We start from the raw sequence: 22188 nt of genomic DNA on the forward strand, positions 1-22188 counted from the left end.
GGTACAATTTTAAGTGTCTTTGATTAACCCATTTTCGTATGTCTTAGGTCTTATCGTAAAAGATCGTCCGAAGGGTGGAATCTCCGGTCATAAGCACCATTATGCCCATGAACATGCTCCGGTTGACACTTTGGCTGAAGCAGTGAAAGTGCTGAAACCGACTGTCATCATCGGAGCTGCGGCGATTGCCGGTGCTTTCACGCCGGAAATTCTACGAACAATGGCCGAAATCAACGATCGCCCGATCGTATTTGCCTTGTCCAATCCAACCAGCAAAGCGGAATGCACTGCAGAGCAAGCCTACGAGAACACCGAAGGTCGATGCGTTTTTGCTTCCGGATCTCCGTTCGCTCCCGTTACCTTCAAAGGTACGACGTATTACCCAGGCCAAGGTAACAACTCATACATCTTCCCTGGTGTTGCTCTCGGTGTGATCTGTGCCGGAGCTCTCACCATCCCGGAAGAACTGTTTCTCATCTCCGCTCAACGGTTAGCTGATATTGTTACCAAGGAGGACCTTGAGCGCGGAAGCCTCTACCCACCGCTAGAAATGATTCAGGACTGTTCGATCAAAATTGCCGTCCGCATTATGGAATATGCCTACGCAAATGGCCTAGCGTCGACCAAACCTGAGCCAAGTGATAAGGAAGCGTTCGTACGTTCGCAAATGTACGACCTTGAATATAAATCGGCCTTGCCCGCCATCTATCCGTGGCCTAAGTTGTAAATAAAGGCGTGTTTCATCAATATTTGGTTCTTTCTATTGTGTATTTTGTAATTCGCATAGCAAAAGATTTCAAGCACGGGTGCCAACTGTGAGTTAGAAGATCGGAATATTTTAGATTTTTGAAGAGATAAAAAAATGTTTTGTATATTATTTTATGCTTAGGTTTATTTAGGTGAAATGATTTCTGTCTAACAAAACAAACATTGTGTTGTTCATATTGTTTCCCAATTGCATTGTATTATAATGTTGATCATCCTTGTTTTTTCTGTGTAAGGTAACAACAAAACATACACACTTAAATTTTTTAGCTGAGTCTCGGCAAAAAAATGCCGAGATTCGCACAGCCGAGTAATCAGCAATCATCTCGGCAAAAATAAAATTACTGAGCGTCTCGGCATCCTAAAATTTGACAAACGTCAAATATTGCCGAAATCGTCAGCATAAGATTTACTGTTTGCTCAGTGAAACGATCACTGAATATTCGGCAATCCAATAAAACGAAAAAAAAATGAAAAAATAAATTACCGAATCATCAGTAATTTAAAATCTAGTCAATTAATTTTCTTTGTAATTTCTCAACATTATAAACACGCCATTCAGGATCAAAAATTCCATTTATTAACACTTAAAGAAGGCTTACAAATTTGTTGCCAGTAGTGCTTAGCCTCTACCTGAAAACATGTAGCATAAAAATGCGGCGTTTCCAGATGCGACCACCTTGAGTCGAGCTGGAAATATGAAAATAAAAATATATATTGATTTTTGGCTTACATAAATGTTCAATATTTAATGATGCATATACGGTATTGTTCAAAAAATAAACTTACTTTGATCTATTGAATTATTCCATGCATTGGGTTATTTTTTCGCATATCCCCCAAAGTTTTGTCTCGAGGACGCTTTGAGCCCCGTGTTGGGTGTTTTTCCCTTAAAATCGCGAGTGCTCTGATAAAATCGCGAAACATGTCACTATATTTATTTAATATTTTTACTTGCAAGTGGTTCCACGCTTCTTCGAAGATTATCCATTTTTTCACTCGAGAATTTCATCAGAAAATAATCGCACAATGCGAAGCGAAAATGTAACGCGGCAATAAATGACAGCTGTCATGCTGAATCTCGGCAACAGCTAGCGCATATTCCGGAATCTCGGCAAACGTCTCTGCTGATGTCGGCATATCTGTTGTTTACTGATAAATTCAGCAAGCAATTATGCCAAATTTCGGCAAAGTGAAGCATTTTATCGAAATATCAGTAAATGCATTTAACGAAGTTCAGAAACATGCGTATTGATTACTGAGCAATCAGCAAATTTACGTGTTGCTGATCAGTTTCGGCATTTTATTATGCCGAGTTCAAGAAATGGTTTTAAGTGTGTACTATTCTCATCGTGCTTCTCTGTGTACTTTTGCATCACTCACATAAAATCTAGCATAGAAAGCTTTACAAATTCGTAATTTATTCAACCCAGCATCCTTCTTAAGATAAACGAAAGCTGTAAGATGTATTGTCAACCATTGGCTAAGATATAGTACTACGAATAAATGTGTTAATGGTATCACATTGGTACACACTTAAAACCATTTCTTGAACTCGGCATAATAAAATGCCGAAACTGATCAGCAACACGTAAATTTGCTGATTGCTCAGTAATCAATACGCATGTTTCTGAACTTCGTTAAATGCATTTACTGATATTTCGATAAAATGCTTCACTTTGCCGAAATTTGGCATAATTGCTTGCTGAATTTATCAGTAAACAACAGATATGCCGACATCAGCAGAGACGTTTGCCGAGATTCCGGAATATGCGCTAGCTGTTGCCGAGATTCAGCATGACAGCTGTCATTTATTGCCGCGTTACATTTTCGCTTCGCATTGTGCGATTATTTTCTGATGAAATTCTCGAGTGAAAAAATGGATAATCTTCGAAGAAGCGTGGAACCACTTGCAAGTAAAAATATTAAATAAATATAGTGACATGTTTCGCGATTTTATCAGAGCACTCGCGATTTTAAGGGAAAAACACCCAACACGGGGCTCAAAGCGTCCTCGAGACAAAACTTTGGGGGATATGCGAAAAAATAACCCAATGCATGGAATAATTCAATAGATCAAAGTAAGTTTATTTTTTGAACAATACCGTATATGCATCATTAAATATTGAACATTTATGTAAGCCAAAAATCAATATATATTTTTATTTTCATATTTCCAGCTCGACTCAAGGTGGTCGCATCTGGAAACGCCGCATTTTTATGCTACATGTTTTCAGGTAGAGGCTAAGCACTACTGGCAACAAATTTGTAAGCCTTCTTTAAGTGTTAATAAATGGAATTTTTGATCCTGAATGGCGTGTTTATAATGTTGAGAAATTACAAAGAAAATTAATTGACTAGATTTTAAATTACTGATGATTCGGTAATTTATTTTTTCATTTTTTTTTCGTTTTATTGGATTGCCGAATATTCAGTGATCGTTTCACTGAGCAAACAGTAAATCTTATGCTGACGATTTCGGCAATATTTGACGTTTGTCAAATTTTAGGATGCCGAGACGCTCAGTAATTTTATTTTTGCCGAGATGATTGCTGATTACTCGGCTGTGCGAATCTCGGCATTTTTTTGCCGAGACTCAGCTAAAAAATTTAAGTGTGTAGATTGTTGAGTTTTTAATTATGTAGAACAACTGAAAGAACGTTTTTTCGGACAGATTCGTAATATTCGTACTACATTGGAGTCGAAGAAATAAACGAAAAATATATTTGACAGATATTTATTTTTATTATAGTAATAAACATTTCATACTTTTAGTGACTTTCATCGACTATTCACCCCTACTAAGTATTTTGAACGAATCGAATTTTGTAGAATGAATATAAAAATTTGCATTCTGTAATTCGATCGAATGATGCTTTTGTATGTAAAAGTCGAACTCGATCGAGCTACAGAATGCAAAATTTCGTATTTGATCGAAGCAATCCGATTCGAACGAAATTCAGAATCGGGGAGATTAAATCTTACTAATAAACGATACCTCAACTTCCGGTGAAGCTTTCAACGTGTAAGCATCTCGTTTCGCACTGGTGCGTGTATTCTATTCTGTTCGCGGAAGAAAGTTTTTTCTTGTCCTAGAGTGAATCCGTGTGGCGACGCCGCGAAACATCATCGGGAGTCAATTTAAAAGAAATTACAATCGAAAATCACAGAGTAATCGAAAATAATAATAAAATCGAAACATAACCTATACGAATATAAATCAACAAAACATGTGGAAAAAACACAATCGAAATTAAAATACAAAATAAAATTATAATCTAACAATACACGGGCAAGATGTGCCAACACTGACTTTAGCCTGTCACGCTAGTGACACAGCAAAGAAAAAAGCGATACCTGAAACCCAAAAACATTAGATCAGAACTGGAAAATGAAACAAAAACGTAATAATTGTGCCACAACACGCGAAAGAGGATGTAAGCAAACAGATACTGTCTTATGCGAAATTACCGAAACTAAGAAGATAATGCACATTTTCCTCAGCATGTAAGCAAACAGATACTGTCACTGTCTTATGTGAAATTACCGAAACTAAGAAGATAATGCACATTTTCCTCAGCATGTAAGCAAACAGATACTGTCACTGTCTTATGTGAAATTACCGAAACTAAGAAGATAATGCACATTTTTCTCAGCTTACATCCAAGAACTTTCTATTTGTAATGACTAGCAGCACCGTTATAGGAATTCATTGTTTTATTTGTCCGGCTCCGTTTCTGAAACCCGGACAAATTTGAATACACGCACAGAAACGTTGACGTCCATTTGAATACACATTCATTCGGGATATTGCTGTTCAAGATTTTCAAACTCCTAATGGAATAATTCGAAAACTCAACTGCTACCTATTCGAGCACATCCTCACTTACTATGTTAGTAATAGGTTTTAATCCAAATATGTTCGTTTGTTGTTTGGCCGCCAGAAAGTCTCTTACCTCGTCGTACCGTCTAACAGAGCTCCGAAATTTCCTAGTGTCCCGTTCATCATCGCCCTGATCATCTGAATCACTCTCCGAAGTCGTTTTACCAACATCATCTACCTCCAGTTCGACCCAGTCTATTCCTTTATCAAGCAGAGCTTGTTTTTCTCTCTGCTTGAACTGTACACCGATTGGTTCAATCCGTTCACGCAATTGTTCCAGTACCGGTTTGAAATGCCTTTTGACAATTTTCGAATTGACTGCTTCCAAGTCATCCGTCAGATTGATTGATTTGCGTTTTTCTGTATCAAAATCGCAATGAGAACCAACAACTGCAAAGAATTCATCTTTGAACACTGGTTCATCCTGTTCCGAAAATACGCGTTCATGATTGATTGTCAAATCATCGTTTTTGGTGGATGGTTCTTGAAATAATCCAGACAGTTCTAGAGAGCCAACATTCTCCTTGTTGAGTATTTTTTTCACCATTATCAACAAACGTTGACACTCTTCAGTTGATGTGAGTAAATCATTAGTAATTGTTTCCAGAGAAGCTTCCATTGACTCCAGGAAAGATGCAAAAGATTTTTTATCGTATTCTTGTATACTATTCTCTAGTTCCTCTTCTAGTAAATTGAATCGGTGAGCAGTGTTTAATAACTTGGTCACAAATGTCAGAGAAAAACTCCGAACGTTAAGTACTTCAGCTGGGATTGTGCTGGTCGATTGACGATTCGGTATTTTTTCACGTTTATAATCCATAACTCTATTGAGATATTTTAGGCACGCATTCTTACGAAATTGAATTTCACTGGAAAGCTTCAAAATCGAACAAGGAAACACAGGATTTGTTGAACAGACAATTGAGAGAACTAATCGAGTTAGGTACTGTGACTGAACGTAGGCAAAAATGTTGTAAACATCCTGAAAAACAAGAGTTAGCAACCTTGATTGGATTCTAAAATAAAGCCTTACTTTTATAACTTTCAACTCTATCGGCGCAATAGCTGCATCAGTTAAAAACGTTTCACAACCTTCCAGTTCTTCCATAGGCATATACAGAGAGTCCCATCGTTCGTCCAAAGGAAAGTCCAACTCTAACATTTTAATCGAAGCATGTATTATTTTGATAACTTCAACAATGCATCGAAAGCAATTGGTCGCAAAATTAGCCATTCCACTTCCCAACTTATCCAGTGCTAGTTGAGCTGATCGTACATGATTACATTCGTTTAAGAATAGTACGTTTTTCTTAACAGCCGCTTCAAACTGCTCCAGTGATCGAATAAGAGTGGAAATTTGCTTCAATCGTCGACTAAAACAGACTTGTTTCATCCATTTTAAGAAAAATCCCAACCCGTAAATAGTGCTCGTGGTAAGAAATGAAAGAGACCATTTTATATGCTCTCGACCTAGCAAATATGCGCCTACTCCAGAAACTGAGCTCAAAATTAGACATCTGGGGGCCGTGAACCAAGGATTAGCTCGGTGATCCAAACCATCTAAACATACTTCTAAGATTTCAACATGATCAATCAACAACCTTTTTGAACTGAGAACTTTGAGTAAGACGTCCGAGTGGAAAATCTGCAGAACAGAACTAATATATATTCGACAAAATAACTCTTGAAATAACATACTTGCACTTCACGATTATTATTGTTCAGGGCACCAGCCATTATTCAAATACTGGCATAGTAAATGTAATCAAAACAAAACGCAGCTTTTTGCTAAATTAAGATCTAAGAACATCTATGTAACGTAAATTGAACGTTAATTTAATAAAAACCTAGATGCTAGAAAACACCGGCAAATATAACAAAACATCATCCTACCCAGAGATGCCATTTATACAGATTTATCTGTATTATACAGATTTTTACTTGCGCATACAGATTTAATACAGAGTACAGATTTCTTAAATTTAATACAGATTTATACAGATTTCACCAAACGTATTAAGTAAAAAATTAAACTATCTATTAGTATTTGAGCTATCTATTAGTATTTGATTGCAATGACAAGATAAACGTTTAGGAATCAACGTACAAATCACTTTTTAAAATATATATTTTTTTTGTGCAGATATTTAATGAAGAACACTGAAATCCATTCATATTAAAATTTGTAACTAAATTGAACTTAAAGGTTAGACAAGTCTTGGCATCATGAAACACTATTGCCAGACTGACAGTTGTATTACCTGACTTGACGTTGCATATTGGGTTTTGGAAATCCATCTCAACTTATGAAGTGAACATTTTCAAATAAGACAAGTATATGGCGCCATAATTCAATTGTTGTTGATAGGAAAAAACTATAAAATTTCGTCGATGAATATAATATAAGATATGAAATTTAATCTACCACTCTATAATCATAATCTATTGGAATAACACCTTTTAACATAATTGTATTGTAGAAATTTCATTTTATTAGCGAATACAGATAAATACAGATATTTTATACGAATCAATACAGATTTTCTATGAAAATATCTGGCATCTCTGGTTTGGAATGACAGCTACCAGTTCCAAACGAGCAAACGACCCAGAGATGCCATTTATACAGATTTATCTGTATTATACAGATTTTTACATGCGCATACAGATTTAATACAGAGTACAGATTTTATACAGATTTCTCAAATTAAATACAGATTTATACAGATATCACAAAAAGTAAGAGAGAAATAATGAAACTTTTCCGTCTGAGCGTGTTTGATTGCCCATATTAAATGAAAATTTTTTCGTGCAGCTGTTTAATGATGAACGCTGAAATACATTTATATCATAATTTGAAACCAATTTGAACTGATGTTCAAGGAAGTCATGGCGTCATGAAACTTTATTGTCAGACTGAAAAGTTGTATGACATGGCTTGACGTTGCGTATTGGGCGTTTGAATTCCATGTTTGAATTCCAAGTCAGGATTTTCAAACGAAAAAAGTATATGGATTTACAATTCAATTGTGGTTGATAACAAAAAAAAATTAAATTTCGTCGTTGAATGTTCTTGTCAGTGCGACAAGGACTTACGATATAAAGGAATGCTCCTTGCATCTGCCATTCTATAACAATAATCTAATGGAATAACATCTTTAAACATCATTTTATTTCCGAAATTTCCTTTCATTAGTGAATACAGATAAATACAGATTTTTTATACAAAGCAATACAGATTTTCAATGAAAATATCTGGCATCTCTGATCCTACCATACGAAATTGGCAACAGTTGACTTTTGTTTTGGAATAATGCTACCAATTTCTGGGTAGCAAGTTTTACACGCTGCAGTGCAATCTTTACGAATGAAGTACTATTTTCCAATCACAAACTCCCGCTTGTGAGGAATTCTGGCAACCGTCAGAAGGGTGGCTGCATTCCGGCTGCTGTCAAAATTGTCCAGGCGAAATTGCGTCATTATCTCGCCGTACTTGTCTTGTTTATTTCCCTCCTATTTCTTTTTTCTTTTTTTTTATTCGACTTCATTTGATATTCGTCAATCCCGCATGTACGTACAAAAAACTAATTTTGAGACGAGGTAAATGAGATTGAAAATGGGTATGTTTGGTAATGAGAAAGCAATGTTATTGGCAATAACTTTTTCCATGATTAGTATATATGAAGGGCAATAATTTATTGCCTTTCAAATGTATCTTTTATTGAAAAAATAAAACTAAGACGCTTAAACTGTAGAACCGATTCAAAACGGTTCTGCCAATTTTGATAGCAAAAATCCGACAGAAAAGAACCGTTAATAACCGCTAGGCGAAATTCTCTGCTGGAAACGGTTGTTGCATTGTTGCCAGACTTTTGCCGGAACTCTGGCAGAATTCCGGCAAAAATGGCTGGCAGACATAGCCAGCCGTCTGGGGGGAAATCTGCCCGCCGCGTACAAGTGCCCAGCGGTTATTAACGGTTCTTTTCTGTCGGATTTTTGCTATACAAAATTGGCAGAACCGTTTTGAATCGGTTCTACATTTTAAGCGTCTTAGTTTTATTTTTTCAATAAAAGACACATTTGAAAGGCAATAAATTATTGCCCTTCATATATACTAATCATGGAAAATGTTATTGCCAATAACATTGCTTTCTCATTACCAAACATACCCATTTTCAATCTCATTTACCTCGTCTCAAAATTAGTTTTTTGTACGTACATGCGGGATTGACGAATATCAAATGAAGTCGAATAAAAAAAAGAAAAAAGAAAGAGGAGGAAAATAAACAAGACAAGTACGGCGAGATAATGACGCAATTTCGCCTGGACAATTTTGACAGCAGCCGGAATGCAGTCAGCCTTCTGACGGTTGCCAGAATTCCTCACAAGCGGGTGGGCTAGCACGCCACAAAACATTTAATCCTATCTAGGACAGGACCTGACAATTGTTAATCCACTTTTAGGACCAATTTCGGACCAGCTCGTGATTGGTTGAAATTGACATAAGCAAGTACAAGTTGTTGAAATCAATATTACTGCAGGGTGGTAGAAAAAGTGTTGTCAGTATCGTCAGTAACAATGTAGCTTGATATTGGATATTTTATTTTTCGGGTCATCTTTTCAAAATTATTAATTTCAATAGGATTTAAGTTCAATTTGTTTTTAAGTCCTGTCAATGCGGAAAGTATACGAGTACATTTAACAATCACTGGATGATACAAAGAGAAAGCCTGAAATCACGAAGTGTGATATGGCAAGAATATTGATTATGTTGGTTGAGAATAGCACCGAATCTTTGGATACTTCTGTATGTTATTATTTTTCTCAAATAGATTATGTTGAATACTTTAGTTAATAAAGCTGCAAAAATTAATTACCCAAAATTGAGTGTTTTAGAAAAATTTTATAAAGCTGTTTCAACTAAACGTTTTCTTCAAAACAAACATCTGATCAAAATGAATCCAGAGCTATATTTTTGACCGATATAACATTTGTCTAAGTGTTTTCAAATGATAAATAATTGCGTGTTATAAGGGGAGAAAGTTTTCAGAATGAATAATTATCTCTACTGGCAACAGTGATCCCGAGGCATTTATTATTTACAGCAGGGAGCAACCGGAATAAGAAGAGAAATATTTTTCTGGAAAAAGAAGCCAGTTGTCTGGTCCTGTCCTAGAATCCTATTGGCACATTGTCGCAAAACTGAAATGTAGAGGCGCTGCTTGCTTAGAGATGATACTTTCAGCAAGAGCTGTCAAATCGGTAAGAAAATTTTTAATTACTCCACCTTTTCAACGATTTTTTATAAAACCGGGCAAATTCGATTGAAAAATCATAGTAGAAGTTGAAGAAAAAGTTTTTACTCTGAGGTGGTAATGTTGATCTTAATTCATTATGCGAAATCTGCCGTTTATTCAGAATGGAGCATTAAACTTGGTTTGAAACCATTTTTCAAATGCCTGGAAATAACAAATAAAGTATCCAAAATAAATAGTGCTCGATCGCCATACATTCTAGTACTCGAGAAATCAACATTACACTGGTTTCTGATTAAAAAAATGTTGATCCGAAATAACCTAACCTTACCCAATTTCACACATTCCTAAGGATTTCCATGTTTAATCGTAGATTACACTAAAAGAAGTAGTAGTAATTGTGAGTTTTTTTTATTGAGTCTGGAATCACCCAGCCAAGCTAAGACAATTTGATAATGCGTGTTACCTGTTTAAGCGACCAAAGAAGAAAGAGAACGAGTTAGTTCGTTGATCGCTTACTACGATTGAATAATAATAAGCGTGGTATCACCAAATACAAATAATAATACCCCTAAGTCCCATACCAACGAACCGTCAATGTTTGGTTCACAGCCTGAACAAGTAAGCCTAGCAAATATCTCCCTTTCATTGCGATAGTTTGAAAATGTGGAAGGACATCGTTTCTGACAACGCTTTATGCTAGTTGCTACGGTGCATAACAAACTTGTTTGTTTATGTTTATCGTTTCTGTATTAAACTGCAACAATCAGTCTAAATATCACCGGCACAAAAGATGAAAAATGAACACAAACACCCACGAATCTACAAATAACAATACAGCTAGTAGTATATTCATAGTGGCTAAACCATTCTAGATTATTGTTTAGCTTACATTTCGCTTGTGATCTTGAAAATCAGATAAAAACTGTTTGTTTATTTATTTTTCACTATAATAAACAGTAACTATGGTGAACTTGTTCTTAACCTTCAGTGTTGCTAGTTTTATAGAAAACTCGTTAAAGTACATTGTCACTCTGACAGTGTATCATGACAGTGCACGATGCAAAATGTGTCCTTGAAAATTTGTCGAAGTATTCCGTATTATAATTTGTATTTGGTATCACCATGGATACAAACAACACATTACCATGGGTACAAACATCACACTACCTCGTGTTATTTCCAGGGGTGTATTGTTGTGACTAGTTAGTTTGCTTCCAACGAATGTCTAGATATATTTAGGAAGGTATTCACAACCCCACATCTCCCTACCTCTCCGTAAAAGAATTTTTTTATAATATTGTTATATTTTAATTTTTTTCAATAATTGTTGTTTTTTTTTCATTTCTTTTTATTTTTTTAATTCAACTGTCAATTACCTTTTTATCGTCTGGTTCCTCCTCACTCCGTGATGGAGAGGCAGACTGTACTTCTTCATGCATCGCTTGCTGAATGCTGGACAAATTTGACCTCTTGGATGAGCAGGACGCCTTCCGTTATTGCGATACCGTTTCGCTAGCCGATTGTCGTAATAGTGCACGTTGAACTGGATCATGAGCTAATGAAGCTGCAATTTCAAAATTCTCCATATACCTGTTCCACGATTCGCACAATTTGTTCGATGCTACACCACTAGGAAATGGTTTAATTAGAGTGCCTTAAACCAGTGTGACGACAGCTGTTCGTTTGGAATGACAGCTTTGTTCCAAACGAGCAAACGACCTGTCAAATGCAATACAAAGAGAACGAAACAGTCATCATCTCGCTTTAACCGTTTTGAGTGTTGCCAGCATTACGGATGAGATGTCGTCACTCTGGTTATAGGCACTCTAGGTTTAATATGGCCCCATCTAACAGTTGAAGTAGGCCTTGGAATATTATTAACATGCTTGTAAGTCGAATCCCATTCTGCTCCATCATTTTGCGTAGTATTTACTGGGGTAGTTGAAACTGCTGGACGGTAAAATCTGCTTAAAGCCTGGGCTAACGAGGCCAACTTTTTTTTCCATGCGTTCGATTCTCTCCAGCGTGTCAACTTTATTCTTGGAGACTAGATCCGAATTGTTTTCTGCAAATTCGTCATCACTTTCAGACTCTGTTGATGATGCTGCTGATGATTCTGATTTATCGTGAATCGAGTTAGAGTCAATACTATCATTAGTAACTGTACTCTCAAAACTCGTGCTGTCTAATTTTTCATTAACTACTAAATTTGTTGAGCTAACCGACTCTCTGTCAGTAGCCTCATCGTTCTCGGTTAGACGCACATATTTCCCTTCGTTTGCCATTATGGTGGAAATAAGCGAATTGGTGGTAAAACGATATCAACTGTAATTTGAAATATTGAAAAAAAAATCGTAGTTATTTCACGGTAATCAGATTATTCCGATTCTTAACAATATTGGCGATATTACTAGCTTAACAATACCGAAAAGCTCATAGTTCAATTATTTAACGGCCGATCCAGCTCGTTGTCTCAAAAAACCTCAAACTAGGTACTCATTTTTTTTAATTTGATATATACACTTCGTTCTGAAATGTTGCAGCTGAAGTCGTCCCGCACCATTCAGCAAAAAAAATGTTTTCGCGAACCTCCGTTCCGCATATAATCAATTCTGTTTATCTATATAACCTTCACTTATCTGTCCCAGTAAGTCGACTTGAACAGTATCATTTGACATCCACGTAATTTATTTATTTATTTATTTATTTATTTCCATCTGACCTATGTTGGTCTTCATGAAATAGTGTATGGATGGGAAAAGCCCATTTGAAAATCAGCAATCTTCAAATGCGCGCAAAAACCCATCATCTTTTCTACTTTTTCACAAACATACATGCTTACATAAATACATTTTCATAGTCTTACATAAATACATTTTCACAATTTTAAATAAATAATAACTAAATAAATAACATATACGTGTTTTAAAATTCGTTAGGTCTAAAAAGGTTATTATCTATTGAAGTCTCTTAAGCCTATTTTTGAAAACGGTACTAGACACGGAGAAATCAAAATGGTCATACACACTATTAAATACATAACACATTGCCCTGATTGGTTCATTCTGACCATACTCTGTACGTTGAAAATCGAGCCTCAAGAAATTCCACGCTCTAAGGCTTCTCGGAGGAACATTGATATGTATTTGAGAGAGAATCTCCGGAGCATCGATTTGTCCACTTAGTAATTTTGCTATAAATACCGCTCTGAATATGGTCCTTCGTTTGGCTAGTGTGTCCATACCGAGCAAACAACAGCGATCGGTATATGGTGGCAGTTCTAACGGATTACGCCAAGGCAGAGATCTAAGAGCAAATCGGAGAAATCGTGCTTGTACTGCTTCGATTCTATTGATTCAGACGCTCACGTATGGGCTCCAAATATGTACTGATGCTTCGAGGACAGACCGAACTAGCGAATAATATAATGCTCGCAAGCAGTACGGATCGTTAAACTCTCTGGCGACCCTCACAATGAAACCAAGATTTCTATTTGCCTGAGCTATTATATGAGCGTAATGATGTCTAAATGAAAGTTGGGAATCAAGATGCACGCCGAGATCTTTAAAGACTGATACTCTTTCAAGTGTTTCACCAGAGATGCTGTAGTTCCAAAGTATTGGGCTTTTCTTACGTGTAAAAGAAATTACCGAGCATTTAGACACACTTATAGTCATGAGGTTGAGATTGCACCAATTACAGAAATTGTTTAAGTACCGCTGAAGTTGCTCGCAATCTGCTGTTGAACGTACCACAAGAAATAATTTCAAATCATCCGCATACATAAGTCTGTATCCTGGTGGTATGACGAGAGAAACGTCATTGAAAAATAGCAAAAATAGTAATGGACCGAGGTTGCTTCCTTGAGGAACACCCGACATATTGATGAAGTTGTATGACTCAACGTTTCCAAGCTTTACAGACAGAACTCGGCCTACGAGGTATGATTTAAGCCACGAAGAAAAGTTTGATGATACTCCTAAACGCTCAAGTTTTGCTAGTAATAGTGTATGATCTACACGATCAAACGCAGCTTTGAGGTCCGTGTATATTGTGTCTACTTGTGATCCAGTTTCCATATTTTTAATACAATAAGAACAGAATTGTGTCAGATTGGTGATAGTCGATCTGTTTGGGAAAAAACCATGCTGATCCTTCGAGATATACGACTTTGTTTCACGAAATAGGACGTCTCCAACTAAAATCTCAAGAAGCTTAGATCCGGCACAGAGTGAAGTTATACCTCGTGTTCGATTTCGGACCACCCTAAATAACTAAATTTTTACAGCAGTGCTTTTAATGCGATTTGCAGCAGCTTAAAACTATTTTTATTCAAATAAAATAATCGAAAACAATAATCTTATTAATTCACTTTTCTTCACTTTCATTTGCTTACTTACATTAATAGTTTTCCCTTTTTCCTCTTTCTTTTCAGATTAGTTGCAGCGGTGCGCTTTTCAATTTCCTGTGATATCAAGTTTCAATAAGTTCAATAAACATTATAACATTTTTGAATAAATTCTTCTCACCTACTGTTAGATCGATAATTCACCTGTTTTCACGGTAGGTGCTAGATCTACTTCGACTAACAATCCTGGCTCTCAATATCACAAATTGTCTAAAAAACACTATCGCTTGCTGGCTAAACTGTGTTACAACTTCACTTATGCTGTTGTTTATTTTTCTTCCTTCTTGCTTACAACATACTCACTGACATCTATGCTCTGCATCCAGGTTGCTATGGTTCTTCACACTCACGGGGTTGCCTCGTTCTGCTATGGTGAATTATGTTGCCGATGGGACGTATGCATCAGCGCGTACATACCCCTCCCCGTAACTCTGGTGTGGGCTAATCAGCATTACCGGATTTACGATCCTGCACTTCGAGCACTGCAAGCTTCGTCACCGGTCTCCTAAACTTACCATTAGCAGTCATAACCATCGCCTGACGGATTCTGCCATCCGCTCCCGGGTAGATTTCCGTCACAACGCCACGGACCCAGCTTTTCCGCATCGCGTCGTCCGTAATGTACACCAATTCGCCACGGGATAGTGGCGGTGCCTCAGAGTGCCACTTCGTCCGTCGGTTGATCGACGGCAGGTATTCGGACACCCACCGTATCCACAGCTTATCTGCTAGTCGCTGCGATCGTTTGTATCGATCACGGAGTGCTTCGGCTTCGCTTGTCGACGGGATGAAACACTCTGCATTGATAGCACCGACACCGCGAATGAAATGATTCGGGGTCAATGCTTCTTCTAGTTCCGGCTCCAGAGAAACATAAGTTAAAGGCCGAGAGTTGATCAGGTCCTCGGCTTCTGCAATAGTCGTTAGGAGTACTTCATCGGTCAATGACCGACCATCGTCGAATACAGTTAGAGCTGCTTTTACGGAGCGAACAAGTCGCTCCCAAACCCCGCCCATGTGAGGTGCGCTGGGTGGGTTGAAATTCCAGCGTGTCCTGGAATCGGTAAACTCGTTTTCACAATCGGTCCCAATCTGCTGCATGATCTCTTTACTTGCTGCTTGGAAATTCGTACCGTTGTCCGAGTAGAACTCTAGCGGTTTCCCTCTACGGCACACGAATCGCCGTATAGCCATCAGACATGCCTGAGTTGTCAGACTGTGCGCTACCTCAAGATGTACTGCTCTCGTCGTCATACACGTAAATAGACAGATGTATCGTTTTTCAGATCTTCGGCCAACAGTTACTGTCAAAGGTCCGCAATAATCTACGCCGGTATGACTGAATGCCGGAAGATTCGGCGTAACACGCGATTCCGGAAGTGGAGCCATTCTGGGGGTCGTCGGTCGACATTTGTGCACCTTGCACCACACACAGTCCCTTGCGATACGTTTCAACTCTGCGCGCAGTCCCTGAATGTAGAAACGTTGGCGTGTCACGTTTACGGCAGTCTCCGCGTTCCCGTGAGCTACTTGTTGATGATAATAATCAAGCAGCTTATCAGTGACCGGATGCTTCTTCGGTAGAATAATCGGAAACTTTAGTTCGAATGGCAGCGACGATCCTCGTGCTGCTCTACCCTCCATACGTAGCACGTCCTCGGCGTCCAAAAACGGGCTCAAACCGTAAATACTACTGGCCCTTTCCAGTTGGTGATACTGTTCAATCGGTAGATGTCGGTTCTTCTTCAACGTCCTGACTTCGTCTTCAAAGCAATCAGCCTGAGCCGACCTCCAAAGATACGCCTCTGCCTTTTGGTACTCTTCGCGCTTCAACGGTACAATCTTCGATCGCGCGCCTTTTTTTACCACCTTCTCGAACACCGCGCTAGTCGGAACCGCTTCTATCGGCAATCCCTTTCTCTTCAGCTTGCAATTCGTGATGAATCTGAAGACACACGCCAGCGTTCGAACTAAGACCCTCCACTTCAAGAACCGCTGCGGCTCCACCATCGATTCAATCGTTCTAACCTCGTGAAATAGGAAACAGGCTCGTACTTCTTCGGCTACATTCGGTTTCAATTCTATTTGCTTTGGCCAACGATTCTCCGATAGACGAAGGAATTCAGGACCGCGAAACCAAGATCCGTCAGAATAAAGGCTGTGCGTTTTTCCCCACTTTGTCAAAGCGTCGGCAACGTTGCATTTCGTTGGCACCCATCTCCAATCAGTGAGCTTCGTCAGACTGTGTATTTCACCGATCCTGAATGCCACGAATTGCTTGTATCGGCGATGGTCGGAGTGTATCCATGACAACACCGTTTTCGAATCGGACCACATGAATCGTCGTTTCACTTCAAGCGAAAGAACATCGGAGACAGAGTTGGCAAGTCTTGCACCTAACACAGCTGCTTGGAGCTCCAAACGGGGAATTGACATGTGCTGTAGTGGTGAAACCTTTGACTTCGACATCACAAGCGAACATATTGGTCCTTCGGTCGTCTCTACCCGGAGATACACAGCTGTCCCGTACGCGTCTTGACTCGCGTCGGTGAACGTATGCAACTGCAGGCTGCCGTAGTCTACTGAACAGCTCCTACGAAAGAAATAGCGAGGAATTCGCACGGTTTCAACATCCGGAAGCCGTCTGATCCAGTTTTCCCACTTTTCTGCACAATCGCTATCGATTTGCTGATCCCACTCGCATCCGCTGCGCCATAGATCTTGAATCAGTAACTTGCCATAAAACGTAAAGTTCGACAACAGTCCTAACGGGTCAAAGAAGCTCATCACGCAACTCATCACGATTCTTTTCGTTGGTAGTCGCTCACCGAATAGAAATGGTGTTAGATCGTCTCTCGACGTGGTGGAAAACGAAAATTCATCGCTAGCGGGACTCCATACGATCCCTAGTACTCGCTCGGATCCGGATTCCTTATCTTCACTAAAGCGTACGCACTGATTGGCTTTTCGTTCTCCCAAGGCTACTAAAAACTCGTCGGAGTTGGAGACCCAGTTTCGTAGCTCGAAACCACCCTTGGAATGGACGTAACGCACATCTTTTGCTCGTTCCACTGCTTCTTCGATTGTGTCCGCGCTGTCGAAGTAGTCATCGACGTAGTGATTTTCGATTATGGCTTTTGCAGCCGCTGGAAACTGTCCCGCATATTCTTTCGCGTTTATGTTTTTTACATATTGTGCGGAGCATGGCGAACTCGTCGATCCAAACGTTGCCACGTCCATTACGTAAACATCCGGCTTCGCGGACGAATCGTTCCGGAACAGGAATCTTTGTACTCGCTTATCTTCATCTCGAATCCGTAACTGGTGGTACATCTCCTTGATGTCCGCGCCAAAACCGATTTCCCGCTCTCGGAACTTAGATATAACAGCTGGTAGGGCGGTTAGCATATCTGGTACCTTCAATAGCTTTGAGTTTAGCGAAACTCCTCTAACTTCTGCTCTTGCATCCCATACTAGGCGAAACTTCTCCTTCTTTGGATTGTAAACGAAATTCAGCGGCACATGCCACACTTTGTTGCTATCAAATGCCGCTAGCTCTGACGATGTCGCCTTGTGGGCGTACCCTTTAGCCAAGTAGTCAGCGATCGTTCTACGTACTTTATCGTACAACTCTGGATTTTTCCTCAGACGATTCTCCAAACATTTTAAACGCTTGACAGCCATAAGATAGCTATCGGGGAATTCGGGATTATCTTCCTTCCACAACAGACCTGTTTCGAAGCAATCACCAATCCTTTTCGTTGTCTTTTTTAGTATATCCTTCGCTCTCCTGTCTTCTTCTGGTTCGGGAAGCAAGGCCACCGATATACCAGACTCCTCTAGCGTATAGTAGCTCTTAAGCAGATCGTGGAGCTCTTGGTTCGTAACGGTGCTGCACGTATGATGGCCGACAATTCCGCTACTTGTCGTGACTGCTTCCATCGGACCGTAAATAGTCCAGCCTAGCTTCGATCTGACCGCTATCGGCTCTTCTGGCCGACCAATTTTGGATTCTATCGGCGCGTACAGGTGTATATCCTTTAGCCCGATCAAAATCCGTGGAGTAGCTGAACGAATATCAGCAATCGGCAAACCTCGTAGATGATCGTACTGTTTCACGATTTCGGACAGAGGTAGGGAATGCGTCGGAAGCTTTAAGCTTTCTACCGTGTGAGCGCCTTTTATCAGAAAACGCTGAGCTGATCCTTTTGCAGAGATGCAGAAATTCACGCACTGTGAATCTTTTTCAAGTCCATGTCACGCGTAGCGGTTGCGTTGCACCATTAATTCCCAACCGATAGACCAACTCCTTTTCCACCGAGTGTACGACGAGCCTTCATCCAGGAACGCGATCGTATCTACTGCAAACTTTCCGCAGTACAACGTAACAGGTATCATTCGAAAGATTACGGAAGACTTCGGTTGGCTAGAATGGATGTTGCAGTTTGAACCGGTAGACGATCTCAACGCGTGTAGCAGAGGATTGTGACGATCTTTACATCCTTCGATGTCGCAACGGAAACTAAGCTTACAGTTAGCCGCTCCGTGTTCGTTCAAGCACAGTTGACACAGCTGCCATTTACGGACAGCTTCCCACCGTTCGACGAGAGACAGTTTTCGAAACTTATCACAGTTTCTAATTCGGTGATTCAGTCCACCACAGATTCTACACGGTATTCTCTCCTTCACTGATAGACCTGAGTGTCTACTTTCCAATGCGTCGTGTGCATGCACAAACCCTTCATTCGTTCTGATCTTCGTTTTGCTCTTTCTAGATCCATATTCCGCAGTTCCGGATGATTCTCCGTATGCCACGATTTCACTTGCGTCTTGTACGATACTCGTAAGAAAATTCGATAACGTTCGCAGTGTAACCACCTTGCTTCTTCTTCTGTACCGCACCCAATCCAGCTGTGTTCCTGCGGGTAGCTTTTCGGTTAGCTCTTGAATGAGCATCGGATTCACCAGATGCGTAGTTAGTCCGGTAGCTTCCAAATGATCGGCAAGTTGTTGGACTACCACTCCGAACCCTATGAAAGTTACCAACCGATCAGCCTTCGGCGGTGCTGTGTTGCGAACCTTCGCTAGCAGCATGTTCAGTAGGCGCTCTGGTCGTCCATACAGCATACGTAGGGTCTCAATGATGTTCGGAACTGATTTCGGCAAAAGTAGTCTGCCTCTCACCGCTTCTAGCGCTTCACCCTTTAGGCACTCTTGAAGTCGCCCCAGGTTTTCGACATTGGAAAAGCCGCACGCCTCCGTCGACGTCTCATAACTGCTGATAAACATCGGCCATTCCTCCAGATTGCCGGAAAACGTAGGTTACTTCCTGGACAAAAACTGCCGAGCGGACAACTGTGCTTTAGTCGGCTCACGATGTTCGCCCCGTTTCGAATGATCAACTTTTCGAGACGATCGTTTTTTCCTTTCATCTTTCTCGGAATTTGCCGAACTCTCTTGTCCGCTTTCGCCACCTTCTTCCTCCTCTTCTGAACTCTCTTGCTCCGATCCGGTACTATGCTCATCTTCTTCGAACGACTCTTCTTTTGTCGTGAATACGACTTACTTTACTATGGGGTGCCTTTTCAAAATTAGCCATATGGAAGAATGGGCAGAACTTAATCGTGAATATCTCGACTTGTATTAATGGTAGCAACATAATTCTTTCACCATTTCATCAAAAATATGATCAGGAATTTAGGATAATATTTTGAACAATGTGAGATAACTACAAACAACTCAAAAATTAAGTTTTCTCAAAATTTGAAAATAATGTGGAAAACTCTTTACTTTCGCTTGGATTTTTCGCGCAAGGACGACGATTTTGAGGCAGTCAGGCACATATCTTCAACTGAATGCATATAAAAGGGAAACCGTGGTCGAAAATCGATCATTTCTTTTCGTGTGTTCGATAGAAGCAGACGTCGTGGGAGTTGAACTATCAACCAGCAGCGACGGAGAGTGCACCTTCTGCGTGGTTAAAACGATCAGGTAGCAACTCTCATTTGCTTTTCGGTAGTCGTAACGAGAAGTTCAAATTTCAGATATTAGTTCCGCAATATAGGTTTAGTATTCAGAGCCTGCGTGCTGAAACTGTATTCCGGAACTAATTTCAGTTTCGAAATTGCAGTTCTAGAATTCAAACTGGATTCTGAGTCTGTTATTGGTTCTAAATTTAGTTCTTGAACTCAGGGTCCAGTTCTTTATTCCAGACTTCTTCTATTCGGTTCTTTTTAGAACCATAATAATACTCGTAAAGAATTATGCGGAAATTTACTTTACTGTACTCTATACAACTCATTCTGGTAGTCATGGCGGTCTTCAAGTTTCAGAGCTTAGTTCCGGAATATGGGTTTAGAATTCAGAGTCTGCGTGCTGAACTAACTCAACTCGTCACTCTTCATCACGAACGCTTTCATAAAAAGTTCTTTTCAGAGCCACCATTTTTTATTATAATGAACTATACTGCTTATTTCATAATATTTAATTGCGTTTCAGAATGTTTAATGTAACTAATATGTAGTTTAGTCTAGGCGCATCATTTAAATTTCTAGTAATGAAAGAGGGGAAAGTTGCACAATTCAAACAATCGATCAATTACCAATTCGAATTCGGAAGCATAAATAAAGCGTGTCATATTCGTATTCACGACATCCAGTTATGTCTCTGACATTACACACCCGTACTTTTTCTTCTTCTTCGGCACTTTCTTCGCTTTCCGACTCTTGGACTTTCCCTAGCTTACGCATAATCTTGGCGCTCTTCCTGGGAACTTCTGGATGTCCGGTTGGTGTTTTATTGCTCGCGTTACCAAACATGAAACTGTCCGGCAGAGTAGCCGGTCCTTTAACAAATTTTTCGACGAACTTTCCGGTTGCTTTCGGTGTCGAATGTTTGCGGTATGCTCCTCTAAATTCGCTCACGCTAGTTGACGACGGATCCACTTTTCCAGGCTTTTTATTCCCCGACTTTTTCTTCTCGGGCTCTTTTCCTGATGCTGCAGGCTCCGGTTGCGTCTGTTTACGCGTTACCATTTTCGAGCTTCCCGCTCCTTCACCTCCTATTTCATCCTTTTGAACGTCTTTTTCTTTAACTAACTCGTTTTTCCGTTTTAATTGCAACTGTTTCAACTTTCCTTCCATCTCCGTCCGCATTTCGTCCAGCTTTTTCTGATGCGCTTCTTCAGCAGCGATCCTTTTATTTATCTGTGCCTTTTCGAACGCCAATTCCATCTCCCTCTTTTCCTTTTCCAACGATTGACGCATCTCGAAGAGCTCCTGTTGCATTTCCAAGCGCTTCTGATGCAAGACTTTTTCCTTCTTGAGTGCCTTTTTCTGTTTCTTTTTCTCCTGCTCGAGCTTTTCCAACTCCTCGTTTAGACCGTCCGAACTCGAATCGCCGGTTCCGATACTAACGCACTTTTGACAGCACCACGAAACGTCCTTTATTTCCGCTGTAACACCGGCGCAACCAAAATGATACCATCGCTCACAATGATCACAAAATACCATTTGCGACTCTTCATTATCCGGACGATTACAAGCCGCGCAATTATATCCTGACTTTTCAGGGTTTGGATTTGGTCCAACCATTATTAATTTTTAAGTTTGTTCGATTTCGGACCACCCTAAATAACTAAATTTTTACAGCAGTGCTTTTAATGCGATTTGCAGCAGCTTAAAACTATTTTTATTCAAATAAAATAATCGAAAACAATAATCTTATTAATTCACTTTTCTTCACTTTCATTTGCTTACTTACATTAATAGTTTTCCCTTTTTCCTCTTTCTTTTCAGATTAGTTGCAGCGGTGCGCTTTTCAATTTCCTGTGATATCAAGTTTCAATAAGTTCAATAAACATTATAACATTTTTG

General features: G+C 39.6%; 3 protein-coding genes across 6 annotated transcripts in view; 1 reads left to right on the forward strand and 2 right to left on the reverse strand.

Moving 5' to 3' along the window:
* Positions 1-2296, forward strand: part of LOC131425382 (NADP-dependent malic enzyme) — a 45973-nt gene extending 43677 nt beyond the window's left edge. For all 3 annotated transcript variants that reach the window (XM_058587224.1, XM_058587223.1, XM_058587222.1), the window contains one exon: positions 48-2296. In XM_058587224.1, the coding sequence (XP_058443207.1) occupies positions 48-727 (680 nt within the window). In that variant the 3' untranslated portion in view covers positions 728-2296. The remainder of the gene's footprint in view (positions 1-47) is intronic.
* A 1190-nt stretch (positions 2297-3486) lies between these two features.
* On the reverse strand, positions 3487-6648 carry LOC131425383 (uncharacterized). Of its 2 annotated transcripts, XM_058587226.1 has the most exons (4): positions 6347-6648; positions 5682-6293; positions 4722-5630; positions 3487-4122 (listed from the first exon to the last, which is right to left on the reverse strand). In XM_058587226.1, the coding sequence occupies exons 1-4, from the start codon at positions 6383-6385 to the stop codon at positions 4093-4095; spliced, it is 1590 nt and encodes a 529-aa protein (XP_058443209.1). In that variant the 5' UTR covers positions 6386-6648; the 3' UTR covers positions 3487-4092. The 2 variants fall into 2 exon arrangements, with proteins under 2 accessions (XP_058443209.1, XP_058443208.1); XM_058587225.1 differs by having other exon boundaries at positions 3487-5630; positions 6347-6646.
* An 8107-nt stretch (positions 6649-14755) lies between these two features.
* LOC131427456 (uncharacterized) lies at positions 14756-21906 on the reverse strand. The gene is made up of 4 exons (XM_058590660.1): positions 21060-21906; positions 19641-19857; positions 18622-19589; positions 14756-18519 (listed from the first exon to the last, which is right to left on the reverse strand). Exons 1-4 carry the CDS (start codon positions 21904-21906, stop codon positions 14756-14758), a joined length of 5796 nt encoding a protein of 1931 aa, XP_058446643.1.
* Positions 21907-22188: the final 282 nt, after the last annotated feature.

This window comes from Malaya genurostris, chromosome 1 (assembly GCF_030247185.1).
Source record: "Malaya genurostris strain Urasoe2022 chromosome 1, Malgen_1.1, whole genome shotgun sequence".
NCBI lineage: Eukaryota > Metazoa > Arthropoda > Insecta > Diptera > Culicidae > Malaya > Malaya genurostris.